Source organism: Nerophis lumbriciformis, linkage group LG26, assembly GCF_033978685.3.
Source record: "Nerophis lumbriciformis linkage group LG26, RoL_Nlum_v2.1, whole genome shotgun sequence".
NCBI classification, from domain to species: domain Eukaryota; kingdom Metazoa; phylum Chordata; class Actinopteri; order Syngnathiformes; family Syngnathidae; genus Nerophis; species Nerophis lumbriciformis.
This window is the reverse complement of record NC_084573.2, coordinates 40458130-40470000: the sequence shown is the minus strand read 5'-3', so window position 1 is coordinate 40470000 and position 11871 is coordinate 40458130. Positions and strand designations below refer to the sequence as shown.

Genomic DNA, 11871 nt, shown 5'->3' with positions numbered 1-11871 from the left:
TATTCATTAAGTACCACCATAATGACAACATTCAATACAGTAGTGTAGTAGACCTAAGTATTCATTAAGTACCACCATAATTACAACATTAAATACAGTAGTGTAGTAGACCTAAGTATTCATCAAGTATCCTTCAACAATACTCTGAGCCCCAATTGCTCGTGATACTGTGAATGAAGGAACGGTGCCAAAGAGTACTTTGAAGGTAGAAAAGTAGACGGCAAGTGAAAGCCCAGTTACCACAATGGGTGAAATCACATCATTGCATTTTTCAGTGAGCGTAGTCGGCCTCTGGTGATAATCCTCGGTGCTTGGGCAGCGTATTGAGTTCAACACAATGGTCAAAGACCAAGTCCTAAGAATAAATGCTTTGGCTCCCAGCCACATGAGATTGTTGAATGCTGAAGTGTTGGCCAGCAGAGTTTTCATGTGATCCTTGTACATCGCTTGTCTGGTCAGCCACACTCGCTTGGAGGTTGGGAGGGCGTTGTATGCTAAGGGTGCGCCATTGACTGAGTCAGCAATCTGAAGGTTCTCTTCCTTGGGGCTAAGGTGGAATGCGGGTGTGGTGAGTTTAACAACACTCAACTTAGGCCTTGATGTTTTCAACAGTACTCCAATGACTGCCAATTACCCACTTCTTGTCTGTGTAGCTGTTCCAAGGAAACTATCCTAATAGTCGCTGGCGTGGCTGTTGAACAGCACTAAGTCATGACTGAGCCTTGAGCTATGCAAGCTTCTTTGGCGACTTCACTGGATGTTGGCAACTCTCCTGAATAGATGGAAGAACTGTCTCTAAGCCGTGTGTCGTACAAAGCTGTGAGGTCTAGTAGAACTGCACCTGTATCGTGCCCCTTTTTACAAGCAGTATCTATCTTGTTGCTGAGCTTTATTTCCTGCTTAACAGTAGAGCAGCCCCTGCAAAATCCAGTCTGTTTCTCCAGAGTTGGGTGCCAACCGACGAGTAGATTCTGGCCATTTGAAGCCTCTCAATGATCTCTTCTTTAGAGGAGAGCCATTGTTTTGAGAGTTTTTCGGCTCTTCTGCCGGCATATTTGGCTCCAGCAAGACTATCACTGTTGACCATCTCCAGGTCTTAGGGAGTATGAGAAAGGCAAGTTGAGTGTTGAGAAGACTCATAGAGCTCACCGTGCAAAGGTATCACTTTAGTTTCCAATTTATTCTCAAGTCACATTGGAATAGCCAAGAGTTTGGGACAGACTTTTTAAAGAAGTTTTTAAAGTGGTGGTTCAGTTGGTAGCCACGGTCCTCAGTCCCCCTGCAACCATGTCGAAGTATCAGGAGCCCCCAACTGCTCCTGATACTGCGTCATCTGTAGGGGAATTAAGTAACTTTGAAGGTAGAAAAGTACAAAAGGCAAAAGCAGTGAAGTTGTCAGGTTGTGTAAATGGTAAATAAAAAGAGAATACAACAAATCCTTTTCAACTTATATTCAATTGAATAGACTGCAAAGACAAGATATTTCATGTTCACACTGAGAAACTTCATTTTTTTTCCTGCAAATAATCATTAACTTAGAATTTAATGGCAGCAACACATCTTAGATGATCTCGGGCCCAGCAAAGTCGACGGCGTTCCTGGGTGTTGTTGATAAATGACTTTCACTTGGAAAAGTGGTAGTTTAACTTGCACTTACAGATGTAGCAACCAACTGTAGCTACTGACAGCGGTTCTCTGAAGTGTTCCTGAGCCCATAAGGTGATATCCTTTACACAGTGATGTCGCTTTTTGATGTAGTACAGCCTGAGGGATCCAAGGTGTGTAATATCATGGCTTATGTGCAGTGATTTCTCCACATTCTCTGAACCTTTTGATGATATTACAGAGCGTAGATGGTGAAATCCCTAAATTCCTTGTGTAGAAATGTTGTTCTTAAACAATTTGCTCAGGCATTTGTTGACAAAGTGGTGACCCTCGCCCCGTCCTTGTTTGTGAATGACTGAGCATTTCATGGAAGCTGCTTTTATAGCCAATCATGGCACCCACCTGTTCCCAATTAGCCTGTTCACCTGTGGGATGTTGCAGGCATCAAATTCCAAATGAGCTAATATTTGCAAAAAATGAGAAAGTTTCTCAGTGTGAACATGAAATATCTTGTCTTTGCAGTCTATTCAATTGAATATAAGTTGAAAAGGATTTGTTGTATTCTCTTTTTATTTACCATTTACACAACCTGACAACTTCACTGCTTTTGGGCTTTGTAAAACCCATTTACCATAATGGGTTAGAGTTGATCATTGTGGGAATCGTTCAAGGTCATCGCAGACCCAAAGGCCAGGGTCAAGATGCAATATATACGTAGAAAAGAGCAAGCTGCCTATGAGAACAAATTACAAAAAAAGGGTCAAAGGAAAGCCCCCACCTGTTCGGATATTTGGAATCCCAAACCTTTTGCAGATTGTCTTCGTAGTTGAGATGTTTCCTTTCTCAAAATTCCATTGTACCAATTGTATCAGTCACACTACGAGATACATCTACACTCTGATAATGAATCACACATCATCAACCACTTGGCAAGCTGAGGAAGGTGACCACTGGTCCTTCCAGGATCAAAACATACCTCCACGTGTTAAATGTTGCATGGGAAATAGCCTGGTCCCTCCAGGATCAAAACATACGTACACATGTGTTAAATGTTGCGTGGGAAATAGCCTGGTCCCTCCAGGATCAAAACATACCCACATATGTGTTACATGTTGCGTGGGAAATAGTCTGGTCCTTCCAGGATCAAAACATGTGTTAAATGTTCACAAGGCAGACTAACCTTAAAGGGTGGACCACAGCCAGGTAGCGATCCAGACTGATACAGCATAGGAAGCCAATGCTGATATAGATGTTCTCATAGAGAAGAAAGCCACACAGTTGGCACAACCATTCTCTATGGCGCCAATCGTCATCCTGTAACAAAACGGGGTCAACTCGGGTTTACGGTCGTCAGGACTCACAATATACTGTATGACCATCATTGAGAAACATTGTTTACCTGGAAAATGTACTGGAGCCAGAGTGGTAATGACGTCAGGTATAACAGATCAGACACGGTGAGGTTTATCAAGTAAACCCCTAATTCATTCTTTTGCTTCAGCTGCAGAACCGCATGGTACAGAGCGTAGAGGTTGGAGGGAACACCCACCTAAAATGAGGAAGATCTTATCTGAACATCATTTTAGCATTAAAAGAAGGAAACAACAGCCCCAATGGATTTCTCTCTCTCTCTCTTTCGTGATACCATACCTCCTAATTTACTCAGCCAGATTTTCAAAGGTCGCCACAGAATTGTTGTTTGGTTACTTTCCACTACAACTTTAGTTTTCTCAAACAATGTAATGTGTTTTGTCTCGTGTCGGCGTGTTTCTGTATCGCTAAATTGTTCACTCGCCTCGGGTAAATGTCAGTATTTGCTCATCCTCAATAAGAAAGGGGACATATCCTAACATGTACTGTGTGAAAGAGGTAGGACGTAATTAAATAGACCAAAACATTTCAATTTATTACATACACAGACTGAAAACATGCCACCTCTGAACTAAAGTACCTCAGGATGTTGACAGAAAGACAAATATTCAGCCTGTAACAATGTCATTCCTGGGGTGAGTTAAGACGTACACACTTACCAACAGTACCAGGATATAAACAATGGAGAAGAGGTTCTGGTGGATTTCATGGCTGATGGTGCAGTTTATAATGTCCTCCTCAAGCATAATGGACACCACGGCTTCCTCTAATTCTGCTTCACCCCAAACGTGGACACCAACCCATTCATGTTTGCATAAACACACGTGCGAGTGCGAGTGCGACTACATCTTCATGGCAGCAGGAAAGTTCCACTACTCATTCTTTCTTTTCTTCCCCTTGGAGTTCTAGTCTTCAGCCTAAAAGACAGAAAAATCATCTACTTTACCATCCAGAAAAGACCTCACATAACAGCTGGTCAGTACTTACTGAATTTGGCCTTTTTTTGTGTGAGTTATTGAAATCTGTAGTCCTTGAAAGACTTCTTTGACAGCAGCAGACGTACTTAGGGCTGGGTGTTTAATCAAAACTTCTTTGAAACTGTCATTTACAACTTTTCACGTAAAACTGCTGTGTCAGCTCTTAAAATGTTTCCCGCTTTGTAATTTTCACTCGCATGTACAAATAGATTGCACGACTAGAAAAATCTAGAGCATTTTTGGCGTATATTTTAATGGGCCAGCTATCTGTGCCTTGAACCTCTGGCCCGCAGTCGGTTGAAGATGGCGCCAAGTATCCAAATTCATGATTTTTAGGTTTAATACATACAAAACAAGCTAAAAAGCTCCCATAAAACGTTAGCATGCTAAAATAAGCATGCTAATCTAAGAGACGTTAACATACTTCCAAGATGGTTCCAAGTATCAAAATCCGTGATTTTTAAGTTTAAACATAACGCACGTTAACTCATACTTGCCAACCTTGAAACCTCCGATTTCGGGAGGTGGGGGGCGGGGGGCGTGGTCAGGGGTGGGCGGGGCGTGGTTGGGGGCGGGGTTAAGAGGGGAGGAGTATATTGACAGCTAGAATTCACCAAGTCAAGTATTTCATACATACATATATATATATATATATATATATATATATATATCTACATCCTGAAAATATGCAAACAAAACTGTGTTTAGATAATTGATACTTCAAACTTGCATAAATAAATATTAAGGAATATAACATAACTTGGCTTCTGAGAGTTTCAAAATGTAATGAGTAAAATGCTAAAGTTGTTGATAAACAAGCAATTGTTTTAATAATCAAATATGGTCATTTTAAATGAATTATTATGATCATTTAAAATTAATTATTTCAAATATGTTTATTTTAATGTATAATTCTATGGCTGGATGTAATAAGGAGTCACGAAAAAATACAAATAAAAATACAATTAATTTTGATGTTTTTAGCAAAATATAGTAAAAATGTATTTCGTTTTTTTTTATTTTTCTAATTAGTAAATATATTTATTTTTAGGTAAAATAAACATAATAATACAATTTATCTCTAGTCTGGATGATTTAGTTCTTGTCACCCTGTTGTCCTCCCGTCATGAAAAAAGGCTGTCCTCACTCAGGTCTGCATGGAAAATCGGGAGATTTTCGGGAGAATGTTTGTCCCGGAAGGTTTTCGGGAGAGGCTCTGAATTTCGGGAGTCTCCTGGAAAATTTGGGAGGGTTGGCAAGTATGCCGTTAACTGTTAGCATTGTTGCTTGACAGCATACTTCTTCCTGCCAGTGCTCACCTCCAACATTCATTGTTGGAGGTAAAAACATTTTTAGCCAGGGGTAAAGTAGACAAGTGTGTGAACAAAACGAGATGTAAAGCATCGTGAAAGTACGGCTGAGCAACAAGATGAGGTCATCTCGCTGCATTCTGCTGTTACCTGAAAAAAGTGGTGTACCAATTCAATGGGCCCACAGATATCTCTTTAACGGGCTCATGGGAATCCTTTTCCTGAATAGCGTCGCCGTTAGGTGTGTGGGAAAAAAATCGATTCGAATTCGAATCGCGATTCTCACGTTGTGCGATTCAGAATCGATTCTCATTTTAAAAAAATCGAATTTTAAAATAAAAATGTATTTTAATTTTTTTTTTTTTTTTAATGAATCAATCCAACAAAACAATACACAGCAATACCTTAACAATGCAATCCAATTCCAAAAGCAAAGCCGACCCAGCAACACTCAGAAGTGCAATAAACAGAGCAATTGAGAGGAGACACAAACACCACACACAACAATCCAACAAAAATGAATATTATCAACAACAGTATCAATATTAGTTACAATTTCAACATAGCAGTGATTAAAAATCCCTCATTGACATTATCATTAGACATTTATAAAAAAGAACAATAGTGTCACAGTGGCTTACACTTGCATCGCATCTCATAAGCTTGACAACACACTGTGTCCAATATTTCCACAAAGATAAAATAAGTCATATTTTTGCTTCATTTAATAGTTCAAACAAATGTACATTATTGCAATCAGTTGATAAAACATTGTCCTTTACAATTATAAAAGATTTTTACTCTGCTTGCATGTCAGCAGACTGCTGAAATCCTATGTATTCAATGAATAGACAATCCTTTTGAATCGGGAAAATATCCTTTTTGAATCGAGAATCGTGTTGAATTGAAGAAAAAAAAAAAAATCGATTTTGAATCGAATCGTGACCCCAAGAATCGATATTGAATCGAATCGTGGGACACCCAAAGATTCACAGCCCTAGTCGCCATGGTAACACAAAATGTTCCAAAAATGAAGTGCCGCTGTAGCCATTATCTAGACCTTTCCAACAATATAAGATATGTTGGGGTTCATCTCGTATTAATTATGAGAGTTTAGGACGGAGGAACAATTATGAGACAAAATGAATAATAACTAGAAAATTCTTGCCGAAATTTTGATGGGCCTGCCATCTGTGCCCTGAACATCTGGCCCAGGGTCGGTCCAAGCTGGCATACTTCTAAGATTGTGCCAAGTATCCAAATCCATTATATTAAACATTGCTAAAAAGCTAGCAATAAATGCTAGCATGCAAAATATAGGCAATGTTAACATACTTCCAAGATGGCGGCAAGCATCAAAAATCAGGATTTTTAGGTTTAAACATACACAATTTGCTAAAAAGCTAAACACAAGCATGCTAACAATATTAGCTATAGATGTCTCTGTTGTTCAGCTATGTTTGCTAGCGATATCAAGATTCAGTAAATGCTGTTGAGCCTACGAGAGATTTATTCATCTAGCTTATCAATACTTTTAAGGAATAACGCTATAATGAGGTCATCCGTGTGGAATAAAGAACTTGACTTCTACGGTGGATTGCACCAACAATTCCAATGATGTCAGTTTATTTGTCTTCTAGTTATATTTCGGCATAGCAACCATAAAAGAACACAAACTAATGCCATCTCTTCACGTTTAGTTCTGCTCTCAAACACTACTCATTTCTTCAACAAATCAAATGTTCAATCACATTTTACAAAGTGATCACTGCAGACACAAGCATGGTCTTGATTGTATTCCACAAGATGATGAAAGTGATATTTTTAAGAGACATTTCCTTCGACGCACTTTCATTTCCCCCTGACTTGATTACATTTATGAACCACTTCTTTCAGGACTCTGAGAGTTCTTTCCTATCTCTCTATTTGAACGACTGCAACAGCCAAGAACAGAACGACATTTTCTGATCAAACTCTACACTCACTTGTTTTGATGCTACGCTCAAGCTGCTTGGCCATCCTGTCAATCAAGAAGAAGAACGGACGTGATGTCATATGCAACCCAGCAATAGCCTTCATTGCGGAAATTGTCTTTTTTTTTTATCATACTGTACTTTGGTGTGGCGTTTAAGGATTTTTAGTGCTGCCTTGCGATGCCGCCAAAAGCGTGACACACACTTACAATGGACTTTTAGAGAGCCTTTTCCGGGCACATGTTGGGGCGTGTGACTCTCGCCATTTCCTGAGATGGGTATGGTTTACATCTTCACCGATATTAGGACCAAATCAGCACTGAAAAGGAGAAAACAGAAACAATTGGTTGAAAAACAAAGCACTTTTAAAGGGTTGTGTGAAATGCAAGTTGAACCATTCAATATAGTAAACAACATGTTACATGTAACAATATATGATTACAACGTACTGTCACAATGATCACAACGGTTACAGAAAACAAGAAATATGTCAAAAAGATGCTTGTTCCCCAACTGTGATGGCCACTTCCTTCTCTGCGACAGCAACACACTCACCTTTTGTTGCGGGAGGAGACAAATGATGCCGCATTTGGAGAAGGGGACATGTTTCAAATGGGATTGCGTAATTGAATGGAGAGCCCCATCTTTTATTTATTTTTTATTTTTTTGTCCTGTCCAGATTCTCAGGCAAATCATATAGTAGATGTAGATGATCATATAGTAGATGTAGATGATCATATAGTAGATGTAGATGATCATATAGTAGATGTAGATGATCATATAGTAGATGTAGATGATCATATAGTAGATGTAGATGATCATATAGTAGATGTAGATGATCATATAGTAGATGTAGATGATCATATAGTAGATGTAGATGATCATATAGTAGATGTAGATGATCATATAGTAGATGTAGATGATCATATAGTAGATGTAGATGATCATATAGTAGATGTAGATGATCATATAGTTGATGTAGATGAACATATAGTAGATGTAGATGATCATATAGTAGATGTAGATGATCATATAGTAGATGATCATATAGTAGATGTAGATGATGACTTATATATGTTTTTTTCCTTCTTTATTGTGCATTTTCGGCCGGTGCGACTTATCCTCCAGAGCAACTTATACTCCGAAAAATACGGTATATAGATATGTATATATAAATATATATACAAACATACATATATACTGTATATGTATTAATATACATACATACAATATATAATGTGACTGTTGGACATCCGCAGTGTGCCTCTTGTACACCAGGGGGCGACTGTCATCATTTTAGCTGGTTTAGCTATGTGATGATGTAAGTACAATAGAATGAGAGAATGCTACATGCTAATAGAGTAGCACTTGTGCCACTGCTATTTGGTGTTGTTGGTGATGTTTTAATGCGTTTCAATGACACTTGTGGTTATTAGGATCATCAGAGACGTACAAAAAGATCAATTTTTTTAGATACCTGTTTGACTTTTTACTGTTTATACAAACTAGGCTGGGAATTATTTTTAATTGTGGATTTACACGTCAAATAGCATTGTCTAAATTGGTGTATTTGGATGTTTACTTCATAACAAAGTAGGAATTAGGGCTGGGCGATTATATGATCGCAATAAATTTAAGTTTGATCACGGTGATCAGCTGTTAGCATTTTTAACTGGATCAAACATGGCGGAAATGTCTGTTAGAAGATAGCGTGGTAGTAAACAGTAGGGAAGCACGAGGCTCGGTATAATCCAGAAGAAGAAAATAAAGAAGTATGGCTAACACTAAAATAAATGTTAAAAACACAACTTTAGTTTCACTATCTGCTGCAGCTCACCAGCTCATCCTGCCCCGAATGCAGACTCACAGGCACTCACTACTTCCAAGATTCACCAAATTGAAATGCACTTTAAATAATTCTGAGTTTAACGGCTGGAAGTATTTCACACACATACTATTTTTACACTTTATGACTTCATCAATGAAATCCTCGCAGTCTGGGGAAAGTCCAAGACAATTTTAAGGGGCGCTTCCATGACAACATGATTACAGGTAAAAGCCAGTAAATTAGAATATTTTGAAAAACTTGATTTATTTCAGTAATTGCATTGAAAAGGTGTAACTTGTACATTATATTTATTCATTGCACACAGACTGATGCATTCAAATGTTTATTTCATTTAATTTTGATGATTTGAAGTGGCAACAAATGAAAATCCCAAATTCCATGTGTCACAAAATTAGAATATTACTTAAGGCTAATACAAAAAAGGGATTTTTAGAAATGTTGGCCAACTGAAAAGTATGAAAATGAAAAATATGAGCATGTACAATACTCAATACTTGGTTGGAGCTCCTTTTGCCTCAATTACTGCGTTAATGCGGCGTGGCATGGAGTCGATGAGTTTCTGGCACTGCTCAGGTGTTATGAGAGCCCAGGTTGCTCTGATAGTGGCCTTCAACTCTTCTGCGTTTTTGGCTCTGGCATTCTGCATCTTCCTTTTCACAATACCCCACAGATTTTCTATGGGGCTAAGGTCAGGGGAGTTGGCGGGCCAATTTAGAACAGAAATACCATGGTCCGTAAACCAGGCACGGGTAGATTTTGCGCTGTGTGCAGGCGCCAAGTCCTGTTGGAACTTGAAATCTCCATCTCCATAGAGCAGGTCAGCAGCAGGAAGCATGAAGTGCTCTAAAACTTGCTGGTAGACGGCTGTGTTGACCCTGGATCTCAGGAAACAGAGTGGACCGACACCAGCAGATGACATGGCACCCCAAACCATCACTGATGGTGGAAACTTTACACTAGACTTCAGGCAACGTGGATCCTGTGCCTCTCCTGTCTTCCTCCAGACTCTGGGACCTCGATTTCCAAAGGAAATGCAAAATTTGCATGGTTGGGTGATGGTTTGGGGTGCCATGTCATCTGCTGGTGTTGGTCCACTCTGTTTCCTGAGATCCAGGGTCAACGCAGCCGTCTACCAGCAAGTTTTAGAGCACTTCATGCTTCCTGCTGCTGACCTGCTCTATGGAGATGGAGATTTCAAGTTCCAACAGGACTTGGCGCCTGCACACAGCGCAAAATCTACCCGTGCCTGGTTTACGGACCATGGTATTTCTGTTCTAAATTGGCCCGCCAACTCCCCTGACCTTAGCCCCATAGAAAATCTGTGGGGTATTGTGAAAAGGAAGATGCAGAATGCCAGACCCAAAAACGCAGAAGATTTGAAGGCCACTATCAGAGCAACCTGGGCACTCATAACACCTGAGCAGTGCCAGAAACTCATCGACTCCATGCCACGCCGCATTAACGCAGTAATTGAGGCAAAAGGAGCTCCAACCAAGTATTGAGTATTGTACATGCTCATATTTTTCATTTTCATACTTTTCAGTTGGCCAACATTTCTAAAAATCCCTTTTTTGTATTAGCCTTAAGTAATATTCTAATTTTGTGACACACGGAATTTTGGATTTTCATTTGTTGCCACTTCAAATCATCAAAATTAAATGAAATAAACATTTGAATGCATCAGTCTGTGTGCAATGAATAAATATAATGTACAAGTTACACCTTTTGAATGCAATTACTGAAATAAATCAAGTTTTTCAAAATATTCTAATTTACTGGCTTTTACCTGTATGCATAGACTGAACTCATGTATATTCATAAGAACAAATGCAAAAGAAAACAGAGCCATAAATCATACAATATTCTAACTTCAATCATTTCAGTAACACCCTTCTTAAGAGCCACCACATCAAAACATTGTTGGTGAGAGTAGAACTACCGACGGTTGAAACTATTTCATGTCTGTAACGTTACCTTTGGCGGGGGTGCACGCTGGATCCTGGAGCCTACATTAGCTGTCATCTGGCCATGCTACACTCTGGACAAGTCACCTGTTCATTAAAAAAGACCAAAAAGTGGGCAGTTCATTAAAAAAGAGCAAAAGGTCAGCAGTTGATAAAAAAAAGAGCAAAAAGTGGGCAGTTGATAAAAAAAGAGCAAAAAGTGGGCAGTTGATTGTAGAGCATTGATGTGAGCGAGTGTTTGCCACACATCATTCAGAGACTGGTATTCAAGTTCATGACTGACAAGTTGTAACTAGTCATTATGAACAATGACGAAGGTCAGTTACGTAGTCATGATGTGTTCAATGTGCTCTCGTAAAATGGGCTATCAGTTGATTGGCCTAAGTAGAAAAATGTGGTGAAAGATTTGTTGTTGGCGTTTGTGTTCATTGCAACATTAAAGAAAAGACACCAGAATAGCTGACAACAGCAAAGTCAAAAAGACTAAAGAGAATTTGGAATAGAAAAAGGCGTTGAGCAAAGTGAAAGTAGTTGAAAACACAACAAGCCAGTCAGACCAGAAAAGTCAATTAGAGCTTTCTGAGGAGACTTCAAGTCAACAAACTAGACAATTTCAACTTGAATGAATATTCCATTAGGCTTGTTCTTCTTTCTGATATTTGTTTTATTGCAATATATTTCTTTGTTTTACTTTCATATTGAAGCTAAATGCTGCATATTTACCTGTGGACTATCTTCTTGTGCTTGATTGTTAATTACAATAAAATACCCACTGCCTCTTTAGGGAGTGGTTCATTGAAAACCTATTTGCAATCAGACGGG

General features: G+C 39.0%; 1 protein-coding gene across 9 annotated transcripts in view; it reads right to left on the bottom strand.

Annotated features, from left to right (window-relative positions):
* gpr68 (G protein-coupled receptor 68) overlaps positions 1-11871 on the bottom strand; it is a 32302-nt gene that overhangs the window by 4543 nt on the left and 15888 nt on the right. For 4 of the 9 annotated variants that reach the window (XR_012051205.1, XR_012051206.1, XM_072916309.1 and 1 more), the window contains exons 1-5: positions 11060-11293; positions 7446-7555; positions 3636-3893; positions 3005-3154; positions 2786-2919 (exon numbers count right to left, since the gene is read on the bottom strand). Coding sequence is in view for 6 of the 9 variants with exons in the window: in XM_072916309.1 (XP_072772410.1) it covers positions 2786-2919; positions 3005-3154; positions 3636-3722 (371 nt within the window). In the remaining 3 variants the exon portion in view is untranslated. Of the gene's footprint in view, positions 1-2785; positions 2920-3004; positions 3155-3635; positions 3894-7248; positions 7357-7445; positions 7556-11059; positions 11294-11871 lie in introns of those variants that run through there. The other 5 variants (XR_012051204.1, XM_072916304.1, XM_072916305.1 and 2 more) reach the window with 4 other exon arrangements.